The sequence below is a fragment of the Embiotoca jacksoni genome, unplaced genomic scaffold (genome assembly GCF_022577435.1).
Source record: "Embiotoca jacksoni isolate LCO1_2020_lvr unplaced genomic scaffold, fEmbJac1.0.p SCAF_10, whole genome shotgun sequence".
NCBI lineage: Eukaryota > Metazoa > Chordata > Actinopteri > Embiotocidae > Embiotoca > Embiotoca jacksoni.
Genome location: NW_027185230.1, coordinates 7153621 through 7178599, shown reverse-complemented (window position 1 = coordinate 7178599; position 24979 = coordinate 7153621). Strand labels below are relative to the sequence as shown.

Genomic DNA, 24979 nt, shown 5'->3' with positions numbered 1-24979 from the left:
ATGCAAATGAAAACTACTCTAACGCCAGTTAATCTGATTGATAAAGAATAAATTCAGAGGATTATACACCATATTATTCTGTCACAATCCTAAAAATGTAATCTTGTAAAAAAAAAAAAAAGGCAAATTTAGGGTAAAAAAATAAACGCAGAGATTCCATCCGACAGCAGCACATGTAGGAAATAAAGGCTGTCCGGAGAGATTCCCCGTATTCTTTTATCACAAGTTAAACTGGTGGAGGAGAGGGAGGAGATGGATAAGAGGGGGAGAAAGGAGTATGGGCAGGGGAAGGGGGTAACTCGATAAATAGTTAATGATGCCTCGGCTGCTGCGAGAAACGCAACAGAGCTACTTGTAAAGTAAGCTGTCCATTAACACACCCACACCAGAGCATGAGCAAACATTGGCCGGCAGTATGCAAACACCGCAGGAAAGAGAGAGAAGCTGTTCAGAACGTCTTCAACAGGGATCAACACAGATGCACACACACACACACACACACACACACACACACACACACACACACACACACACACACACACACACACACACACACACACACACACACACACTCTAGCCCCCGCCTCATGTGGTACAGAAGTTCAATTCACACCATCATCATGGGGATATCGAGTGCTTAAAGGGTATTTTAAAGTAAGTTATGTAGTATCGGGAAATCCTGCAGCTGAGAGGATAAGACATTGAATACCATCACAGGTTTTGTCCTGTAAGATAAAAGCAATGCCCAACAAAGCTGATGTGAGATTCATCATCTGCGTTTGGATGTTCAGTTACAGAGTATGGTAAGCTGGCAGTCAAGTGCTGTGAATTTTCAAACACTTTGAGGCTTACTCTTTTGGTTACTAATGAGGTATTTTGGTTGAATTTCAAGTCTTTGCTGTCCCAATGGAAAAACATAAAAAAGCTGAACTTCTGAACGGTCTGCGGTGCAACACTGGCGCAAAAAGGCACTAAAGGAAAAATACTGCCTTTAAAGTTCCTATTTACACACACGCTGACAAATATGATAAACACACACTGTGAGCGCTAATACTTCATGGGAGTTCATCATCACTGGAGTGAGAGAAAAAGCAATGAGGCTTTTTGGCAGATTTCCTGCTCACCCAGGGTTGACAAATTGCCAAGGCTCTCTGTCACAGCTCCACTTTGAGGCTGCTAACTGTTTCATCTGCGATGATTTAGATCTCAGGCAGGCATAAAAGTAGCCTCGTGGAAATGCATATTCTTTACACCTTAATTTGCATCGCACAACATGGAGCAATTACAGTCACTTTGAATAGTAATTTGTTGGAGACAAAGCTCAATGAATCAATAACTGCTTTGCTGCTCGGATAAAATAATGTCCTTAAACTCGCAGTTTTGAAGGTGAGTACATGAAACACTTGCAATACGTCGCACAAAGATGTAATTAGGGAGTTATCCAGTCAAGACAAGCTACAAAAAGTCATAGATGCTGTTTTGAAGATGTTGAATGAAGATGAAGTGCTCCATTAACTCTCTAATATCCTTAAAAATTACTCTGAAGGTTTCAGTAAGGAAAAACAAACCATTTTATCCATCATAATTATGTCTTACATTTACAGAAGCCTCTTCTAAAGACAGTACTTGCAAAATATGGGTAGATACTTTATTTTGACGTGTTGTATGCAGTAAGATTATTATCATTCAAGATATAGGTAAATATATATATTAGTATAAATAAACTCGCTTTAAACTTTGCTCTCAGTTTTCAGTTTTGTTGAATATCTCTGAAATAGCTTGTGTTTCTACTTGCAGAAAACATAAAAATAACCATCAAAAGGTTTCACTTTGGTGTGGAGTCAGGCTCTGGAGGGTGGTGAGCTTTTTTTGTCACTGTAATAATGTTATTTCGCAAAAAAAGATTCTGCAAGTTAACATTTGCTCTGCAGAAGCAAATCCCAAATCTGAGAGTGTTGTTTGTCTGTGTTGTTGAGCACACAATAATCAGATAATTGATTGAACAAGGACAGTTTTACATTTATTTTTGCTTGTGATGCCAGGTTTTTCATGCGTGATGTTGTGTTTTTCTGAATAATAGACAAATGAAAAAATTACCTCCAACAGCTGCTGGGCAGTAGAGTAGCAGTATCATAGCAACATTGCCCGTAGACTGGAGTATGGTGTGGCAAATCTAAAGCTCATTTTCTAATCTCCAGCGCCAGAGATTAATCCCTGATTTTGCCAACTGCAGATTATTTTGGTGAAAACAAACTGTTTTAAGAAACGGTTCCAAACCACAAAAGAATCTGGTCGTAGGAAAAAAAGAAACAGGATGATTTGACTTCATCTGTTTTGACTAAAAACTGTGATCTCTGGAACAACAATGCAGATCTGACATGTTTGTAGAGCTGCACATACATTTCAGTATTTAATTAAACAAAAAGGCATTGTGTGAGATTAGTTACACCCCGCGTGATTCATTTTACTGCCAAACAAGGACTCTGTTGTAAGCTCAGCACAATTTCACACATAATTGCCAGATGGGTACAGTGCTTGTATGTTCAATGATTTCTGTTTAAAGCAGAAAATGAGAGATCATTAGCACAGCTGCAGAGAAGACTCTGTTCTCTCAGGAGGAGGATGACTCACCTGAGGGTGAAAATTTGCGCTGAAGAAAGTGTGGAAAGAGCCAGAAAGGTGGAGACTGTTTCTCTCTGCCGGATGGGTTTGGAGGGTGTCATCACCACAAAGTTGTTGTCCAGCTTCAGCTCCGACAGCGGCTGAAACAGCCTGACACTCCCGATGCGCTGCATAGGTGTGTGCCCTGCAAAGTAACCCAGCGGCCTCTGCTGGTCGGTGCGAACGGCGCTTCCCTTTCTGGCGTCCTCCGCGCTGCAGTCTCCGCTGTCTGTGGTCTGAACCATGTAGTAGAGCTCCACTGGAGTGCCTTGGGCCTGCTCTGAGACCCTTTGCCTTCCCGGCCTGACAGTGGGTGGACTGAACCAGCTGGCCAGGGGCTCCAGCTCGGCAACGCATATACCCAGCTCACCTTTTAGTCTGCATGTCCCACGCACCTCTTGAGTTTCATGAAAGGCAAACATCCGGACGCAGGGTAGCTTGTGGATGGCGCTGTAATCATCCCAGTCCCTTCCCGCAATGTAGAACAACACCTGAACCTTCGGCCAGCTGGGGTGAATCCGCTCACTAATAATATAAGTGTGGACCTTCCAGTTGAATGTAAAGAGAGGCGCTGACGTTGCTGATGTTGGCACTGATGATGAAGAGAAGGAGGGTGTGTTAAAAGGCCCTGGCTGTGTCTGCAGCAGCTCCAGAGGGACAGGCTGCTGGACAGACAGCGGTCCGTAGCTAGCATTGACAAAAGGCATCTGCCGGGCCTGGTGGACGAAGAAGGACTCTGTGCGAGCCTGCAGGCTGGAGTTCCTCATTAAGTCCTGGTTTGCCTCTTGTAAGAAGAACGCTGACTCGGCATTGAGGATCCGGTAGCTGACAGGCAGATAGATAGGCGTGGGGCCGTACCTCTGCAGGCCCTCCAGGATCACCTTGCTGTCCACCACTGAAACAAAATGAGAAAATGACTGTTCAAACTGTAAGCCTTTGTTTCAACAACCTGGAAAAATTCCTTATCGTGACACCTTTAGCTGTAGAAATCAAATTCATTGTTTAAAGCCGATCAGCAAAACCTGATCCGGGCATGAAATCAAAGAGCTGAATGAGGACAATTGTTTGAAATAATTCACCAAACGGACACCCGCACTTCACATTTAACATAACATTAGCATGCATTGCCTGCAACCTGAGGTACTCATATCTACAGTCGGTTCCAGCGGTGAATGTTAAATGGTTTGTTGGAGACATTTCCATATGATATCACTTTCATGAGCCACTGCTCTTATTTAAAAGAATTTGTTAGACTATTCAAAACACTTGCATCTTTCTCAGTCACTGGCTTATCAGGCTTGTCCATGTTCCCTCCTGCTCTCAATCCTTTTCATTATGACGCCCTAACTCTATCTTTTTTTCCCCCACTGTCCTTCAATTTCTCCTTCCTTTCACTATTTTCTCCTTAGACTTTATTGTCTGTGTCTTTCTCTCTTGCTTTCTTTTTCCGCTGTCTGTAATTCTAACAGTCTCTTATGTTTCATAAAGTAAGTCCTCATCAAGTCTTCAAACCTACAGTTTTTGTCATTTGACCCTATACCCTCTGATACCACCCGTAGGATCATATACCGATAGCAGGAGATATAGTATCCTGCAGATAAAAACCACTGTTGAAAAATAAATATTTAACCTTTTCATTAAGTAACAGTCCTATGCTAAAGGTATGGTTAATAAGCAAAATAGCTTGGATAATTTGAGTAAATGGTTTACTATTGTGGTTTTGGATTGAAACTAGCACTTTGTTATCAGGAAACAGGCAGTGTCTGTTGCTCTCTCGCGTTATTAGATGCCTGAACTAGCGTCAAATATAATCAATCCTCAGTTTCTTTTGTAATTTTGTTTTGTATGTTTACGTGTGACTTGATCTCCGTTTGATACCTGTGTCCTTCTAACGTGAAATGTTTCTCGTTACAATATAACCAATATTGCTGTAACGTGAAAGCCATTATTGAATGAAATGTTGCGGAAAGCTGATAAACTGAGGAATATGCCTCGTTTATTTGATTAAGTTCATGCTTGGGTTGAGACATGGCGAGATTCGGGCTGTTATTGAACAGGCTGGGTGATATTGTGATAAGTAAGAAGGATTTTAAAATGCATGGGGCTGTACAGAAGGAAGATTGAGTCTGACACTCTGGAGGTATCGTCATTTCTCATTGATCAGCTGGAGGGACATATCACCTCTAATCAACTTACCACGTTTAAATATGAAATGTTTTGCAAGATAAAACAAATATATATTTTTAAAACAAGATGTTTTGGGTATTTTTTTCCAAGCAATATGTTTCTGAAGTGTTCTCTAAAATCAACTAAGTGGCTTTCTTGATGCTTTGTTAAGATTTGGAAGGTGTGCACATCGACTCCTCTGTGGACCTCTGTGACCTACTACATGCTCACCCCACATGTGCTTCATGTGGATCTGTGGAGATCTTTGTTTACATAAAATATGTAATATAATATAAATTGTGTTAAATCGACATTTGGTTTTGGGAACAGAACTTAGGTTTTTGCTCCGATATGAAAACAAATGTCCCAGCTATAATTGGCTTCTAAATTTTTTCTTTTTTCTTACTACATCTTCAGTGCAGGACACAACACACTCATAAACCATGACCATCCACCATCACCAGGCGACACACAGCCATAACACCAGCCACCCTGCAAATCCTCCCCACCCCCTTCTTTCTCTTCACCATCAAGCTCGAGATATTTGGACTGATGGAGTAGCCCATGAGAGCCCATTGATTTTCTGTCCTGAACCCTGCATGCTGTGGGAGATGTGACGTGGCAGTTATTTGTGACAATCCATGGCTGCAGAGCAACAACTGTTCCGCTAGATGGACAGAACCAGGCACCAGAGCAGCACTTCAATAACAAAGATGTAGTGAATGGTTACCTCACCTTCGTAAAACCTTGTTTTATTTTAATGTTTAAAATGGATTGGACAATCTGATGCTCAAATATCACGACGGAGTATGAAGAACTTTTTTTTTTTTTAGGGAAAATCCAAATATTTTAAGTTGTTCTGTACATTGAACAATACTCTGTGTGTACTGACTTTTGTACACTTACATAAATTACCTTACATACATCTAGTGATTCATATTTCCCAGTATGACTTCCTGAAAGTCAAAATAAAAAGGTGGCATGCCTTGTTCTGTGCCGTGCACCAGGCTAATAATAGTAATAGGGCATACTGTACTATGGACAGTGGCTGTTACTGAGATGACATTTTCATTATCTACCTTTCATTTGTGTGTTGGAGAGATGTCTATCGTCAGGAGGCGCTGTCTTTGACTGTAACCCATCCTATAGTGTGTGTGTGCGTGTGAGTGTGTGTGTGAGTGTGAGTGTGTGTTGCTTGTTGCTTGTTGCTTCATCTCACTACCAGCCTCACTGACGCTTTCGTGGTAAGTGTAACTGTTGTCCTTCCTTCGTCAGTTTTACATTTAAATATTTAAACAAGTGTAGGCATTGTAAAGTACATGAGAGCAGCAAAGTCTCTTTTGGCCTCATTATTATTAGGATTTGAACTAAAGCAAGAAATCAACGACCATCCGAATGGTCTCCATTGTACTTCCAAATAATGAGTAATTGTTCTAACTATTGCCCATGTTGCCACTACGGCTTTAAAATTGTGTTGGCTGCCCAAATGAAAAACAGCCCCACAGCTGAACCTAATTACAGGCCTCTCTCTCTCCTTTATAATCAAATGCATTCATAGTAAAATGTCTGACTGATATCGGTAAGAAATTAAAATAATAACGACAAACCATAAATATAAATTAGTTGCACTGTTCGCTGCGCAGTTTGTTTTATGTTAGTATGCATGTTGCACACCTTCAAACTACTGCAGAGTTAAACTGTGTTTTTTTACATCATTGCTTCCCTGCGGGGAGGAATATTAAAGGATGTAAAGACCTTCCCTGAGACAGTACAGAGCGCTGTTTCAAAGTTTGCACTGCGAGATAAATGTTTACCCTTAAAATTGACAAAAGCGAGACCAATGTCAAGAGGGGACCAGGTGCTTAGTTGCTGCTGGATCATGCTTACAGCAGAGTGAAAGGATTTTCCTGTCTATCCTTCCCTCTGGGGGATGCGACACGCTGTCCTAGTTTCTACTTACTATGACACAGATGAAACTAAATACCTCATTACAGCTGAAAAAATGATGTAATTTGTAATTTCAGATTTAGAATATGTCCCTCTCTATGACACCAATAGGATGTTGTAAACAGCGAGGCAAAGCTGCCGTGATTTGTGGCCCTGGGTTGCCCTTGGATTTCATGTCTGCAGCTACTGTACTTGTAAATCATGTCCGCAGGACTGTTTCTGCAAATGAAAAAGGGAATGATTTGTGCAGATAACTTAACCTCTGTGGTAAATCCTGGCTGTAAACTCTTGTGGAGGATTTCTGGGCACTGCCAGGCCCTCAGGACGTGGGCTGAGGAGTCTGATCACATATCAAACATGCAGCCGAACCGGACCTCATCATTAGACAGATGTTAGATTCAGGATTAAATGTCTTGATGTAATATTCATGTAGTGTGAGCCAGGAGGCCCCCACAGGAGCATTGAGCTACAAATTAAAATGCATTTAAAACATTTTCTATGTCGTTCCTACAGCAGGCAGAGTGAAAACTTCGAAAGTAAACTTGAAAAAAATGTCATTAAAGCTTTTATGTCCCCAAGACAGACACGTCAAGCTTCAAATCAAACCACTTCTCATAATCACCTGTTCTTATCCCTGGCGACATGAGTAGAACTTCACCCAAGAAATATAATCCCTTCATCTTGCCTCCCTCATCTTCCTCCTCCTCCTCTCATCCCGTCTTTATCCTCCACCATGTGCGCATCTTGCAACCACTCCCTGATCAAACATATCAAGTGTGCCGACTTCAGTAATATGTTAATTAACAGATTTCTTCTATGAGATTTATAGATTTATAGAGGGAGAAGTGATCGAGGTAAGATATGGGAAGACAAACAGCAGAGGATATAGTGGGAAAGAGATGATGGTGGATTGTTTTCTTTTAAGTATTCTTAATGGACTCTGATAGGACCTTTGGTTTGTTTACATTTTAGTAATGATGATCATGATGATCTGAATCAGAACTCCATTACTCTCCTTTCTTTCTCTCTCCTCCGTTTGCTGCTTTTTGCGACTGCACTTTAAGGCATTTTCAAAGTTCTTGAAATGTCCTAGTCTTATCTTGAAGTGACTGTTGTTTCTCTTTGTTTAGTTGAGCAGTTGTTGCCATAATGTGGATTACTATAGTAGCTAAATAGGCCTGTCCAATGTCTGCCGACACTACCTCGTCACAACACAACTGATGGTTTCAAACGCATTAAGAAGGCAAGAAAATTAACGTTTTAAAAGGCAATCCAGGTGATTACACCTCAAGAAGATGGTTAAGATTCAAGTCAACTATATTTACCGTATATAGCACCAAATCACAACACAAGTCATCTCAGGGCACTTAACATAGTAAAGTCTTTACAACAGAACCTTACAACAATATAGAGTCACCCAACAATTCAACAGTTCCCACATGAGCGACAGCTGGAAAGAAAAAATCCATATTAATGGGATATTGTCAATAATGTGCAGAGCTGTCATCAAAGCAAACTGTTGCCACTTTAAGTAATCTACAATATGAAACATATTTTGCTTCGTTTCTCACTTCCTTGTTTATGTTTCCTGGGTGATGACATAATTTAGCATCCAAGATATAACGATGAGACATTCAGCTATGTATCGAATAATATTGAAAATTAATGCACGTACATGTTGTGCCTCAGGGGATTACAATAATCCTCCAGTGATTATGAAAATGTGTCTTTTCAACTTTCAAACTAAACTGCGGAGTATGAGTCATATTTTCAATGACTTTGAACAACCTTTCAGACCTACAGAAAGAGTGGAGATGACGTGAGCAGCGACGTCCAGTTATTGTAAGAAATGACAAGCAAGGTCTTTATTGAAGAAAGTCAAAGTCAATCAAATTATTAAGTACCAACAACATTTTCATCCTTGTTGAGGCTGCTATTTGAATCAGTTTTGCATCAGGAAGTGCACACACTTTACTTTAAGTGGAAGGCCCATCTTGTTTTGGGTCTTATAATACTGACATTTAAAAAAACTTTAGAAATCCCAAATTGTCATAAGTCCACAAGATAAGACATTAAGACGTGATCTTTACATGGCATTTTCTTTTGTTAAACATTTGCTCTTTGAGGGGAATCGGTCTGTAGAGGAACTGCTAAGGGTACCTCGAACGCACCATCAATGGACCCGCTGCCCGTCAGTACGATAGGTTACTTTCATATTTTCAGCCGCAGAACAATGGAATAAAAAGGGTATTTTGGACTCTTGGAGGACTTGATAAAATGTCAGCTGCTGCTCAGACGGAGAAAATGCCAATGGCAAAGTCAAGAAGTTTAAAAACCTTATCAAAGACGGTTTCTGATAAAGCCTTGTGTGCACATAAAGGATAGAGGAGGCAGAATGTCTCCAAAACCCCTGAGCAGCACGACAGTTTGCTAAACTATGGAAAACCTCCAAAACTGTTTCAATTATTTTATTGAGCCCCTTATGGCTGGTTTTAGGAAATTTAGTTGAGCTTTAAAGTATCATAATACTCAACCCTTCTCACTCTCAAGGTGTCAAATACAGTCCGCTGTTGTCTAAGAGATACAAGGTGCCTTAGGTCTCGGCAACAAAAAACACATGATTAAGTTTGAGAGGAGATCATGGTTTGGGTATTTTAATTGTTTAAAACAAATACCTTGCTACAATGTAAGAAGAACCAGGAGGAATATGTCCAATATTTTATTATCTGTGGGTCTCACAATAACAGTCTATCAAAGTGGACCTTCTTAAATTCAGTGCAGGCCACTAGATATAAAACTGTGGTCAGTAGCAGGGAATATAATCCTCTGGTTAGTGATATGTCCTGAATGATATCTCAACACAAACAAAACACACAGGCACACTAATCGTTCTAAGTGCCCATCACATGCACCCTGACACTGCAGGAGAACTGGGGCAGAGCAAAGAGCCCACTCCCAGCTGGAGGTTAATCGGATCACATAAAAGCAAAGCACACCTCATCTTTCATCACTAGGCAACACATTTATGCTGCAATCGATAGGTGGAATCATATTTTCCCCTTTCAGAGAAATGAGAGAAAATGAAGTATAGTGACCCGACCAAAATGGATGGGGCAGGGCTTCGTACCGTACAGATATCAGCAATAAGTCAGAGCCTTGTGTTTCTTCAAAACTTGAGATGTTTTTGCCTCTGAAAAATATCTTACAGCCTCTGTAGGTCCAAAATGGCCCCTGGGTCGTTTCTGTCGATAAAGTCTTGAGTCTGAACATGAACAGCGGCATGCTTTTTATCTCTCTTTCTTCCAAGCATCTGTCTTTCATGTCACCTTTCAAATGCACAACACATATGATCAAATAAAAGCACACGTTTTGCTGTATTTCTTTGGGACTGCTGGTCCGCATGAAGACAGTGAAAGACATTCCTCACTTTCATAACGGCATCCAAAATCTTCTTAAATAAAACCACTGGCAGCAAATGTACATCGCTTAACATTAAAAGAAGGATTCATCACAAATGCGTAATTATTCATTGGCATATTAAAAATAGATATTTTAACATGTTATGAGATTATAGGTTCAGAAGAAATCATTTTAAATTCGGCCACGACACAAAGAAAAATTATTCCTCTGAGAAATCCCTCTTTTTTTAAATATATGAATATATTTCAAATAATGAACATTTTTCCTGTTCTGTCCTTGAATAACTAATTAACTAAAATAAATGAAGTCGCCTGAAAAGAGAATTAAAACAGTTTTGGATGACACCGTTGATCATTCTTTGAACTCCCATTAGAGTGTCTGCAGTGGGGAGCAATTGCTTTTTTTGCAACTTGTACCTTTTTGCATGCTTTTTGATCCAAACATATAAATACATCTGAGAGTTATCATCAAGGACGGCAAAACAGAAAGAGCTGAAATGTCCTCCTTTTCTCTGCAGGGATGAAAATGCAAAGCGTAATTACATATTACATGGTCAAAAACAATGCTGAAAATGAGTTGTCCTGGAAGCTGTCATTTCTTAAACAGCCAATGTGTTGCACCACAAGTTACATCAATCAGATCCAAAAGGTAACAGCTGTTAAGAATGGCATTTAAAATACATCCGTCATCGCCACTCGCCTGAAAATGATGTATGTCAGAGTAACAGGCAAGAAATGGGAATAAAAAAAAAAGGTAAACCTTCCCATTTGGGCATTAGTTATGCCCAACAGGGGAGAAATTCCAGCAGCATCCAAACATGTCTTTGTCTGCGGGAGGAAAATTTTTCCCCACTCATTCAGCGAGGTGTCACATTTCCCTGGTGGAGGTACTGAGCAACAGCAATGAACAGCACTTTGCTAGTTGTGCAGAGAGGAGAAAGCTTTCTGCTTGGAAGAAACATTTGGGACGTGAATGGGCTTTTTATGACACTTAAGTTCTGTCCGTTGCCTTTGGGCCCAGTGTTGTGCATTGTACAGTGTCAGAAAGGGAGGAGGGGGAATGGCCGCGCAGGGAGTCGCTAAGGAGCCGGTGGTTGTTTAGATGAGATGAACTAGGAGACGAGAGCTCTTGAAGGAGCGGGAAATGTGCTGAGCGGAGCAAAGCAGCAGTTAGCCTTCTCACGAGGGCACCCACAGGGGTAATCAAAGGCTTCAACTTTAACTACGTGGTCTCTGCTGTTGTCATTTAGGAACACAGATTGCCTCGGCGAGCTTATGAATGTGACCAGCTTCCTCTCTGACTGAAGTAACCACACTTTGAAAGGGAGTCAAATAAAAGTAGTGACAGTGACAGATGATACTGTGATGGGCATAGACAGAGGGAGACTCTTGTCATAAATAACAAGGACTCTGCACATGGTAATCATATCCAAGTGAATCCATTTCAGGTGTACTATATATTATACACTCAGGATGCTTTTTTGTGCAAATATATAATATTAGATGCAGTTAAGTGGGTAAGAATAATGCAGTGAGTTGGCAAAAAGGAGCAGGGTGAGTAATGTTCTGGCATTTCCAGCAAGGTTACATTGTAAGAAAGTCAATGGGCCTTGGACATCAGGCACTGCAGCTGCTCCAGGAACTCAAATAATGCAAACCACAATATTAATTATGTTCAGGACAGGGAATGGGCAGGAATTCAATATTCACTTACTTTACTTACTATCTTAAAATACTTGCATACATGTGGAGAAATAATGATACTGTTTTGTTTCACAGTTTGTACAGATCTCTTACATTTTGTAGGCACAGATTTACATATTATTATTATTAAAATGGACATCAGTTAGATTATTATGTGCACTTTATCTTCCACGAATAGTGTAATGTACAGCATTAATTATTAGGCTAAAGAGAGGAACACCTAGGAAAGGGAAATTAACACATTGTGGTTACCCATAATTTTGATGTGATGGGTTTGGTTTTAATGTCTTCAGCTATTGAAATCCTTCCTCGTTACTCTGAAGGGCAAACCAATCAGTGACCAGTAGGAGTGGCTTAGTGTGATGACATCAAAGTCAAGCATTTGTTTCTTAATGGAGTTCCAATAATGGCGGCGGGAGTGAAGCTCGATGAAGCGGTGAGACGAGTTGTAGCAACGGTAAATATCGAGGAATGGAAGCCGGAGTCTGCAACGCCTGCTGTGGTCATTCATTCAGTGGCTCACTAGGGTAGGGTCTCTGTTGTTTACAACTTGCTTTTTAGCAAACAACATACATCATATGGTGGTCCATGTTGATTGGTTAAAGGCTGCTCCAATAGTTTCAGAATTAACCGAAGGTCTACGCACCGTGAGGTGCAACGACTGGAAACAACACTCTACTAGAGAAACGGACAGACCCATGTATTCAGGTAGGGAAGGTGTTTCTAGTGTTAACAGGAAAAATCCTTCGGACAAACACCTTCAAATCCATGAATAGTTCTTTAGTTGTTTCCATAAAGTAGTGTCCAAACAATGAATAAAGGATAGAAAAAGGGTAATAAAGATTGTAGGTGAGCTGTGCTGGATCAGTGTTTACAAAGTATTTCTGCACTTGAGCATGATATTTGAGGGCTGAAGATAAAACCAGAGGGGCTCAAATTTGAAAAATATAGACAACAAAAGGACACACAACAGTTGTCTGTTCCAAAAACTACTCTGGCCCAAGTTTATTTATTCTTCACACAGGAAGAATAGTAGATAATGAAAGTCTTTTTTTTAAATTTATATTCCTCAACAAATGTGTTACTTTGTTTTCAAAATTACACTTTGAAAGCTTGGCCTTCAGTATCAGGTTGAAAACATTTGAGTAAAAACGGCTGATGAGATAAATGAATGAATGCATCTTGAGTCACACAGACTTTTATGTAAAGACTATGACGGATTGTACGGTGACTATAAAAGTGAATCATGGGTTCTACTAGAGGACAGTAATTCCAAACCATGACATTTCATAACACAGTCATACTAAAAGCAGTCCTAAAATGTAAGCGATGTGGTCTGCGGAGGGCTGTAATTGCACAAAGCTCCTGCAGAAGTCTTTTTTTTTTTTTTTTTACAGCTCAAGGATCTGTATCTGCTGCTTGGTGGAGGGAGGATTTAAACATGAGTCGGAGGGCTGTTAGGGGTTGTGTGCTTCAGTATAATGAGCACTCCACAGTATGTGTGGCGGCATATGTGTTGAGATTTATGTAATTGGGGGGAGAATATCCAACGATCAGACCGTGCAATGCAGACATGCCGCACACAAAAGCATGCAGGGGAGATAAGCCTGAGATCAGTTTGTGTCGTTCCAATGCCTGTGCGTATGTGTGCGATTGTCTGTGTGTGGGTGTAAACTGTATGTGTGCATGCTTGCTTGTGCTGTTAATGCATGTGAGTGAGGAATCTTTGTGTCTAATTGCACGATCATGCCTGTGTGTGTGTGTGACAGTCGAAGCATGAACAAACCTGGGACTCCTCAGAGACGACTGTCATGCAGCCTCAGGGAAACTAACTCGATAGATATTTAGACTTTGAGCCAGCATGCACCCCGCTAGTCAAACTATAGATGATCATACGTTTAGCCTCTAAAAGTCTAACTGTAATATCTGTAAGTACGGCCCAAATGCTTCTTTTTTTAAGAGTTAAGGCATGTGTGCAGTGAGACGCCTCTGGCAGAGATACAGTGGACTGTGTTGATCAGTGGCACTGGAGGAGAGTTGTGCGCCTCTGACAGCAGTGAGGTGGTAAACAGCATGGAAGAGAGGAGCCTGGTCTCCCATGGCCCTGAGGAAGTCCACTGCACGCTCCAGCAGGAGCAGAGGGAGAGAACAGACAGTCATTTCGCGGCTGCTCAGAAACTCTGAAATGAGATGAACTCAGAGGTCTCTCCCTGCAGCAAGAAGTGCTCACGGCATGCATTTCTTTATCCATATCCTCCCCCAAAAGTGCCACGGAGAATTTTGAGTCTTTGAGTGAGCTTAGCGGTTAAGGGAATAAGCAGGGAATGGAAATAAAGATGCCAAGAGAAAGGCTGTCTATCATTTTCACTCAATGCTCAGACCCAGTTTTATTTGTCAGACTCTGCCTTCTCTTTTTCAGATTTTGTGACTAACAGAAGCTGTGAAAGGTTCAGTCAGATAATTACCTTGTGACCGCCTTGGGTTTTTTGCTGAGGAAAAGCTTTTGAAAGAGTTTCTTCATTTTTTATAGCCAGTCATAAACTGAGATGCCGCTCAACATAAAATGTCTTTACATCACTGTGGCGCTCTTTAAAATGCTTTCTCTCTTTGGTACATCACTCATGGTTGAAATATCAGTGATACAGATGCCCAAGGTTACCCATCCTTTTTTCTACTTGCTTAGGCAAGTAGAATAAATCTAATTAAGAGATTGACAGTCTGTTATTTCATCTTCTTATAGATAGAACAATTATGACAAAGTTGTTGTTTTTTTCTTGCTCCTTGCACCCAATTCACAAAAGCAAAATGGCAACTCTGTGGGCCATCTATAATAACAGGTTGGGAAATCATAGGAGAGAAAAGGCTGTTGAGGTAGGAGCATCTTGAGTTTGAGACACACACTGGACCGGAGCTTGAATTTCTTTGAAGAAGGATGAGAAAACTGATGGTGCAGCGAGGGTGACAAAAGTAAAATTGCCTTGTGGTGCCTGCACTTAAGTGTGTCCTCCTGCTGAGGACGTGGAGTAAATATATGAATGAAAGTGTGAGGGAGTTAAGTTATCGATTTTTGCATCTAAAAAGGCTCATTTTGCACGAAGTGTGGAAAAAAAAATCAAGCCCGAATTCAAGAGATGACTGAAGTGGTTTAAATCCCTTCGTAATGCTCGCGGCACCGAGTTGATAACTCCACCAAGAACTGTAAGATTTCATGTCAGTGAAAAAAGCTTTTGAAACTCACTTCTGCCAAGACACCTGAGAACCCACTGCCAGTGGAATTCTTAAATCAGTCTTATCATCATGCATTGCATCAGTAGGATAACCTTCGATACCCTTTTCTTTTGCAATGACGGGTCTCTAATAAATGTGGGTGAGAGTGCACTACCCATCTATCGCAAGGACAGAGAGATTCCATGCAAAGCAACATGAGAAAATGGCATTCTTCAAAGAATTCAAAGCCAAAGTGATCCACTTGTGTAATGGCTTCCACAACATTTTGCCTGTGAGCTGGGCACAAATAAGCAAGGTCACATTATCATGTCACAGCTGAACGATACTAAAGCATTAACCGAGAGCAGATGTTATACAGTCACCGCCAGATATAACAGATTGATATATTTTAGGACCAATCTATAAGTCGCTAACAACATAGCAGCCTTTACAGGGTTTGATTTTTCAGTGACAACAATTTGGAGTTTACAAGTATTGACTGGAGAGTTGTTTTTCCCTCTAATGGAGGTGATATTGTTTTATGGAGGTTGTTTGAATTTAAAGATGTAAGTGGTGTGTGTGTGTGTGTGTGTGTGTGTGTGTGTGTGTGTGTGTGTGTGTGTGTGTGTGTGTGTGTGTGTGTGTGTGTGTAATTGCAATAAATCTGATTTTGCTGCACAGGTACAACTAAAATAGAAATGAGGACATATAACAACAGGTTGATATGACTTAAACATTAAGCAAAGGCAATGGCTTTTAGAAAACTTGCTTTCCCCTATTTCTCAGTTAGTCTTAAATAAAAGTTTGTGGCTCTTTCAATATAAGGTTTACTATCTTTTAAATCACTCTGACAAAAATTGGAACTCCAATACACATATTGACCAATGTGGAGAAGTGGAACTCCAAATATCCCTGAGGACTACAACAATTACAAATGGTCTAATATAACAAAGTAATAATATTTGGTACAGCACTTAAGTATTTTTATTTGAGTATCTGTACTTTACTTTGGGTTTGTACTTCTGCCAATTTTCACTTTTACTCATACATTCGCGAAATAGAATATAGACTTTCACTCCAATGCATTTACTGTAAGCATCTTATTTACTTCATTACTACAAAATACAATTGGAATAAATTTGATAGCCTAGAATAGAATAGATACAGAATGCAGGTCTGGCAAGTCCTTGAAGCAAATCACTTCAGCTTAATGATAACTGAATAACATTATTCCTAATTTTCACTTGTGGCCACAGTTCAATAAGTGTCATAGTGTTGCTTTGAAAGAATAAAATAAATTATTCTCAAAATTCTGACTGCTTACTTTTTTCATACTTTAATACATTTTAAAATACATTTAATATAAAAGAAATTGAATAGAAAATAGTGGTTCATTTGATCTCTCGTTTGGTCCACCTCTTTGTTCCAGACTTGAATATCTCAACCACTATTTAATACAAAAAAAAACCACTCATAGTCCTCAGAAGATGATTCCCATTAACGTTTGTGATCACCTGTGATCTGGCAAAATATCTCAATATCGACTGGATAGATGGCAAATAATCATAAATCATAAAAAATATCCATGTTTACCAGATGTTGCACCCTAATGAAAACTTTTCTTTTGGCACTACAATTGCACCATGACGAATTTGATGCACTGGCTAAAATTAGTGTATAGATTTGTTGGTGGATACAGAGTAGTGGCTACAAAAGGACAATCTATGTGACATTACACATGAAAGAGTTCTGCTTTTCTGTCACATCTCTTTTGAGCTCTGATGCCATACATTTGCTTTACTTTTCAGCTCTCTTTAGTCTCTGCCCCATAGACATCTACACTTTTATGACATAGCAATATGTAGCCACAATGACATGTTTGCCACGGTCTGACACTTCCACATCGATTGGTGTCCTTGGAAAGCAGTCAAAAGCCTGAAAGACTACTTTTCTCTTGATCACACAGATGCAATCAGTCTGAAGATTATCTGCCCTCTCCTCAGTTCTAATTGTCAACCTAACATTAAAAGAGGTGAGCTCGTTTGGTCGTTCACAGAGAAAAAAGATAGTGAGTAAAAGGACGACACCGCTGTAATGGCCTGTGGTTCACCAAGGACTCAAGTGACTACACATGCATAGTTCCGCTCTTAATTTAGTGTATTAGCATGTACATGAGGGCATTTGTGCTTATGTGCATTGGTATTCATATCACGTCTGAGTATCCAGAAAAACAGAACATGCTCTCAGAGAAAATCACTTTGTTGATGAGAGGAGATCAATATCGAGGCTGCCTGTTATTATCTCCAACCAAACTGGAAACCCCAAATGATTTCCCTAAGTTAATGACCTTTCCTAAATACCAGCACGAGAGAACGTGCTTGTTTATGTTAGTTTAAATCGATCTGACACAGGAGTGTGTGGCCCTGGATAAATTCATTGCATTCACAGAGGCCCTATTAAAACAAAGCCTGACAATGATCATAGCTCCCAGGATGAAATATAAACCAGAGCGTTTGGTCAGTCAAGCAAGACAGGAGGTTCACTGAATGAGAAAGAAAAACAAAGCATGTATTATTTTTTCAGCTGATTTGCATGCGGTGTCTTTACTTAAGGCTCACATTCAATGGCTAGTTGTTTTTTAACAACCCAGCTGAGCGGTTCATGAGCATCATGTTGGGCATCATGCCTCGCAACTCTTGGCAGCTTGGCATCGCTCCCCTGGCCACGAGCAAGCTTGTTGTTTTTATATTCTCACTTCAGCAGTAAGAGCCATCAAAGATAAAAGCACAGTTGCTCTTTGTCACACAGAGACAACAGTCATGAAATTTTAACAGCTCAAAGTACTGATCTAGCAGTGGAGAAGAAAAAAAAAACTAGTCCCTGAGCTGAACACAAATTCAGTGACAGAGATTCAGGCGAATAAAAGCTGGGATGTTAAAGGAGAAATTAGGCTATTGAGAGACTATAAAATACAATGCATAAACATTCTGACTGGCCACTATAGAGAATATATATATATATATATATATGTATATATATATATACATATAAAATATATGTGCCATGGATCACAAAATCATTCTTTGCCTTTAGAAAACACGGCAGAAGAAATTGTGATTGTGCAGAAAGGTCGAAAGTCATATTATGACTACCTAAATACATTTTTATTAGATTGAGATTAGCCTACACAGCCTGATATCATGCCAAAGTGGTTGGTACACCTGTCAGTGCACTGGAGGAGAACGTATCAGTGTTACATTTTGTCTTCCTGATGCATGAAAAGTACACGAGGGAGTGTTGATGTGACTGTGGGTTTATAGGTTTGTGAGTGCAGTGTTCATGAGAAAGCAAAAGTCGACGTGGATTTTTTTTTTAAATTAATGTACATAACGTAACCTGTTTAACTTGTGTAACATATGTGAAATTAACTTACTCAAAATTACATATTTGAACCCTCGCCAGACTAGGCATTGGACGTGATCTTCAAATAATTCAAATAGTTGTTAAAATATAAAAAATCTATTTGGACATTTGTAAACTAAGCATATTTGTGCCAAACCCTAACCAAATTGCAACCCTGTCACATTTAACCATCTTCTTTTCCTAAACCCAACAACAAGGATTTTGGTGCCTAAATCTAAGGCACCTTACTTGTTATGCCTATAGGCTACCAAGGCAAAACATGATACTGACACGGTATCTTTTAAGAGATTGATGTGTGTATTGGCATGATACCAGGTTGGCAGACAATGTGGATCAGAGTAAGAAATTAGGCTATTAACTCATGTTTGTTGTACACATCAGATATCTATCTCAGAAAAGTTACACCATTCATCCAAAGTCTAAATCACAAACATATTCAGCTCATTTTCACATTTGACGAGTGATTGTTTGACATGTTTGCACGATAAATGACATGAATTATGAATGCGTTATTAAAGAATGCTCCGTCAGTCAGCTAATTTAATTATTAATTCAGCAAACTAATTTCTCTTTAAACAAATATTTCACAAAACTGGCAGTGGCTCCAGAGTTTGAATACCTGCCAATCTGTCACATCTTATAACAGTCTGTCAGTGGCTACGAAACTCTGGGCTGAAATCTCCCCAAGGACGCTGCTCATAGCTGGTCAATCTCTCCGGGGCCCTCATTCGCAACTCAACATCACTGTGAACTCATTTCTGGGCCACACAGGATGTTTCACGACAGAGATGAGATGGCTTCAAAGGTCACTCTGTTTTCTGTATGAGGGGTCTGCAGTGCTAAGGAATAGAGTGCGTGAGCCTCGATATGTGTGTGTGTCAATACAGTATGTACCGGTTAGTGCATGTACTAAATGTGTAGCACACACCGGTGTTTGTACAAACCACGGTAAGGATGAATACCTCAGAACAGAACATGGACCTGCTTTATAGGATGTGTGTGTGTGTGTGTGTGTGTGTGTGTGTGTGTATGTGTGTGTGTGTGTGTGTGTGTGTGTGTGTTCCAGATCTGTGCACTGCCCCCCGGACAGATCAGTGGGGCATGTAGACGAGTGCCTGTTCCTACCAGTATACACTGCTGCTGAGCTGACAGCACTCACTGTTCAGTGGCTTGGATACGAAAAAGAATATTGGGCAGCCCAAGGGGGGGTCTTAGAATTCTACGCACACGGTCCCAAGTCGCCACAGTGTCTCCCTTGATCTTGGTGATGACACGAAATTAATAGTGGACATCTCTGGGTTTACACTCACACGCAGTCTCCAGACACCGACACAAACATCTCCCAAAAAATTACCCAAACCTGTGTCTCTTCTTCTATTATTCACTTTTTGTCTCTCAAATTCAACTTGATATTCTCTCTCTTTTCCTTTTCATGCATCATTTACTGTCTCCTGTTAGGGAGAACTGTCCTTTTCATCTAGGCCACGTGTCTGTAGCTATTGCAGAAAACATAAGGGTGAGATGGGATTCCTTGTCAGTGCCTTCTGAAAACATATGCTTGTTGCAGAAAATGTTTAAACAACTATGGATAATGCGAGCTACATTGACACCAATAGTTCCTGGAACTAACTGTTACAGGGACTAATGTCTGGCAACTGTAGGGTTCTTGAGCCCCGAGTCGTCCGCATTTCCACCACAGTCTAAAGCTGTTGTAGCCAGTCATGGCTTTCTTTCCCAAGAAGACCCCAATGCAGCAGACTTTGAAATATCGCTATCTCCGACAATGTTTGGATAACAGTCGACTCACTTAAGTTGTAGACTAAGTAGAAAGGGATGGGCTTTTCAAGCAAAAAAACTATTTGAAATTCACTCAGAACTTTTCAATAAATCTATGATTTGCCCGTCCATTGTCCAACCGTGCACACACACATAAATAAAAACACACTTGCGCTGTTAACACAGGCTCAATACATGCCATCTAACTTCTAAAACCGTCCCCTTGGACAGAGCTAAGAAGAAGCATGTCTGTAGTTTCAACTTGGCTTTTAGATGCATTACTGCCACCTTCTAATGGTAGTAATGTATTACAACCAGACGCTGGTAAAAACAAGAGAAATATAGAAGAACGATAGGTGCATATACTAATAGATTTTTGACCCATTCCTTTTAGAACGTGCATGCAAACTGACAAGCTGGTGTAAAAAGCTGTTGTCTCAAATTACATTATCTGCCCAATTAAAAGTCTAAAGTCTCAAAATATAAACTGCAAAATGACATAAAACAGAAAAACATTGCAAAGTAATTTGCTATCAATTATGTAATTGGTGAACTAGCATTTATTTTTAGTACCAGCATGGTTTCCCCCAGGTTATGTAGCTATGATAAAAAAAACAACAACGTGTATTTAATATTAAAGTCGTTGTTGTAATTATGGGTCCTGATGTCTAATTGGAATATTATTGTATTCTTCAGTAAGACACTTTGAACTACATTGTTTCCTGACATCAAGGAGAGATCATAGAGAACCTTCACTATTCAACATCAAGAGCAAAGGTCTAATGAAGACATAACAGGAGATCAGATTAAAGGCGCCTGAGTCTTTAGAGTGAGTGATTATTATGACAGCAAACTGGCAGCTCAAGTAAAAGAGAATGACCGCTAGTGAGCAGTGCACATATTTTCTTTGCCTTGAAGGTGCCTCGTTGAATTCAAAGAGCTAATATTCAAATGGAGTTTTGACATATAGATAATACATGGACAACCGGAATGTGAGTGTTTTGTTTGAAAACTATATTGACTCTTGCAGACAGATTTAGATAGGCCTTCAGTGTGGCATTTACAGCATAACATTTTAAACAAATGTATAAATCTTTACACTCTGCTGACACTTAATTAAATTCATTTGACTTAATGTCTTAAAGCAAATTAGTTTTTATTTATCTTGAAATTAACTTCATTTCGGGAGTTCATGCAGAGTAAACACGAGCATGTTTGAGCAAAACAGGTTATTTCTTATTCTATCTGTCTCTTCGGTCTTTTTTCCCTCCCTCAATATGAATTCAATTCATCTTTCTTTTTCAGCTTCACCTCCTCTATTTGTCTCTCTTCCTCTTCCTTCTCTACCTCAGCCTGTAGCTAAACCCTGGAGAAACAGGAACTCCATTTCCTCAGGTCTCCATCAGCGCAACATCACAGAGACTTTGTGGTGACACCCCTCTATAGTACAGCCTGACACCCTGTCAGTCACACGCATACTAACGCACCCAAAAACACATGCACAAAGATTCATGCATGGACACACATGGAGTGTAGGTATAGAGGAAACACATGTACACTGTTCATGGAACAATGTCGCCGTCTTGCAAAGAAACCTACTTAAAACGAAACACCACAGGCGGCACCATAAACCCACTCTGTATACATACAAGCACAAAGAGAGGCAGACAAAGGCAAACACGCACTCATGCATACACAAACACTGGGGAAGAGTGGATCTGTATCCAAATACTGGCAACGCTGACTTTGTATGGCGCACTGAGAGGAAGTCTACAGCGACTGTCACAGATACTGTCACGGTCAGCTGCCTTTCCCACTGTGCTCTGCTCACTATACCCAATCTACAACAGTCAATATTTACAGCCAGCCAGAGGAGATGATTCCCACCGCTAAAACCAAACATTTTACTGCACCTGCTGCCTGACTAATTAGACACATTTGTCTTTCATTTAGCCAAGCTTGAAGTGTGGGAAAGCCATCAAAGGCACGCAGGCAGCACCCTTCATTTTCACTTTCAGTCAGGACTCGTGCCAAAACAGAACAAAATGTTTGTTTGTTTTTTTTGTTTTTTTTGTTTTTATGTCTGAATGTAAAGATAGGTTGTTGGCTTTCTTCTGTCTGTTAAGCTGGTCAAATGAACAGCATAGCGTATGAATGTTCTCTACTGGTCTTCTTTCAAGTCTTGGATTTTAGATTCCATACTTACAGTCCATTGATTATCTGACTAACAGGTGTCAAGATGTGCTACACTGACAGATTTTTAAATATGTAATTAAATTACAGTTCCTATACAAAATGTTTGTGATTCCAAAGAGCTTGAAGTTGTGTTTCTGGCCATCTGATTGCTCTACTTGTAGCTCTGTTTTGGTCTCCACCAACTCTTGAGAAAAAAAATACCTGGTTCTCGAGCTGCTAAAGACTCCGCATCTTCACCAGCTAGTTGTTGACTTTGTTTGTCTGGTGTTGGGCATAAATTGTGTTGATCAGAGTTTTTCACTGGAAACAGCAATCTTCAGAGTTGATATGTAAGTCTGGACCTACAGTAAATGTTTAGATTTATAGCTTTAGAGCTGGGTGACACTGTACACCAAACTGGTCCCAGTGAGGGTGAAAATATTGAATTCATTATGGACAAAAATATCTTGAGAAAGAAAGTAATGACATCAGCTGTGATCTGGGCTCCTAAACTTGCTACGACTTGCCTTTACAATAAACCTGTGTTGAAAGTGACATTACTGAAGATTTTAAATTGATGAGAATTGTTGTGTGATGTAATTTGCATTCAATTGCAACTGCACAGCATTCGTGTTTGGGCTAATAGAGCCACTTTATCTTGTCCATGCATTTTCCAATGAAGTCACAACCTATTTTGTGTAGAACAAACAAGAGTTTGCAGTCTTTGGTGATGTGAATTGTCTGCTTGGGTGACTATTGTTGTTGTTGTTAAAGCTCCAGTTTATTCTCTTTTCATCTCTTGTCTCTGTCTGATTATCTGTTGTCGATGTTGCTCTCAGATATCAGCCTCTGTGACTCTTGTACCACTTCAGACTGTGAGCCAGATCACATCAGACATGTTTGAAAACATCTTGTCGGCCCACAGTAGCACTCTGTGCCATTCTGAGCCTGTTCACACGGCGGGATAATCTGCCCAGGATGCTGGGGTGGTCAGCGCAGGTGTAGAATTACTGTTAAAACTCCCTGGTGTGACCTTGGCTCTGTACACATGCTGCGTAATAATCATGCTGAGATTGCTCCATTCTTTCCACCTTGACACTCTTTGTCCGTATTCATCCGACACTATACCCACACGTTTTCGGTTTTACATTTCCAATTTTTCTAATTGAGATGAGTGCTGTGGACTCTAGCAGTATCTAGATGCTAGAAGGGGGAAGCTTGCTTTAAGGATTAATTTGCTGTAACAGAATGACCCCAAAGAATTTATCTTATGGCCAAGGCAAAAACAGAATTTAAATGAAATTCCTCATTATTCATGTTCAATGTATCCATAATGGAGCAATTAGCAGCGGCCACTTAATTGCTGCAAGCAATTAAAACTGTGAAATTACACGTTCAAACAGTGTTGGGCATTGGGATTAGACTGGGAACATGATTTAATTTCACTGCTCATTATAGAGGAAATTATCTGCCCTGTCTCAGGGTTATCAATCAATAAAGATATGTAGGTAAAGAAAAGTCTGATTTAATATCAACTCTGAGGGACAAGTTACCTTTTTGCTTCTTAAAATTTATGTCACTTTCCCGGATTTTTCTTATGACCTCATTTTAGTCTAATTTTATGTCTGTAAAAGTTGCTGAAATCCACAGTGGTAGACTGCTGCTTGTAAAGGGAAAAATACTCATGAAAACACAAATCTCGCACTCTGCTTCAGCTCTAAAACCACACTGATGGGGAGGATATTAATGGGGCTACTAAAAGAGAATAAAAGAAAAGGCAAACTGTGGCTGTAAAATGGACAAGTAGAAACAAATGATGCTTGCATGTAATATAGAGTTTCCCCTTGATGTGATTAAGGGAAAGTTTTCTTTTTGTTTCTTACGTTTTTGACCTGGACTCAGAATTTGTATTCCCTCCATGAGATATCTCTGCTCACAAACACAGACATGTGAAAGAAAGAAAGATGAATTGAGCAGAGGTGTAGCACAACACACAACCAGGCAAAATTACTGCAGCTCCACTGACAGCGGTGAGCAGACGATCTGTTTAAGATACAGTCTGTGCAGCTACAGTAAACTGACAGCATCCCATCCTTCGATCACTGCTCCTCGTCGATATCACAGTCGGCCCCAGAAATATTTATTAAAGCAGGGGAAGAGCTGCTTTTTTTTTTTTTTTTTCCCCTCACTGTGCACACTGGAAAAAGCGAGAGGGAGAAGGGTGAAAGAAATTGGCACTCTCACAGACCTGGATGGATTCTGCGCAGTTAATTAAGATAAAACGATTCAATTCTAGAGAGATTGAGGCAGCGATTCAGCGTGCGTGGCACGTGGAGGCCATTCTGATTAGCAGCCAGCCAGCGCTTTCCTCGACATTTTGATGCGAGACAATCTTTTGCATTTTCAATTACACACTCCAACAGCCCTCTAACTACCAAAACCAAGCTCATTTGCATGATTGAAATATAATTATGGTGTTCCAAAAAATACACTTCTGTTTG

At 40.1% G+C, this 24979-nt stretch overlaps 1 protein-coding gene across 1 annotated transcript in view; it reads right to left on the bottom strand.

Moving 5' to 3' along the window:
- Positions 1 to 24979, bottom strand: part of LOC138206433 (transmembrane protein 132C) — a 141588-nt gene that overhangs the window by 92163 nt on the left and 24446 nt on the right. Inside the window, exon 3 of the mRNA XM_069163150.1 lies at positions 2632 to 3556. Coding sequence (XP_069019251.1) covers positions 2632 to 3556 — 925 coding nt within the window. The remainder of the gene's footprint in view (positions 1 to 2631; positions 3557 to 24979) is intronic.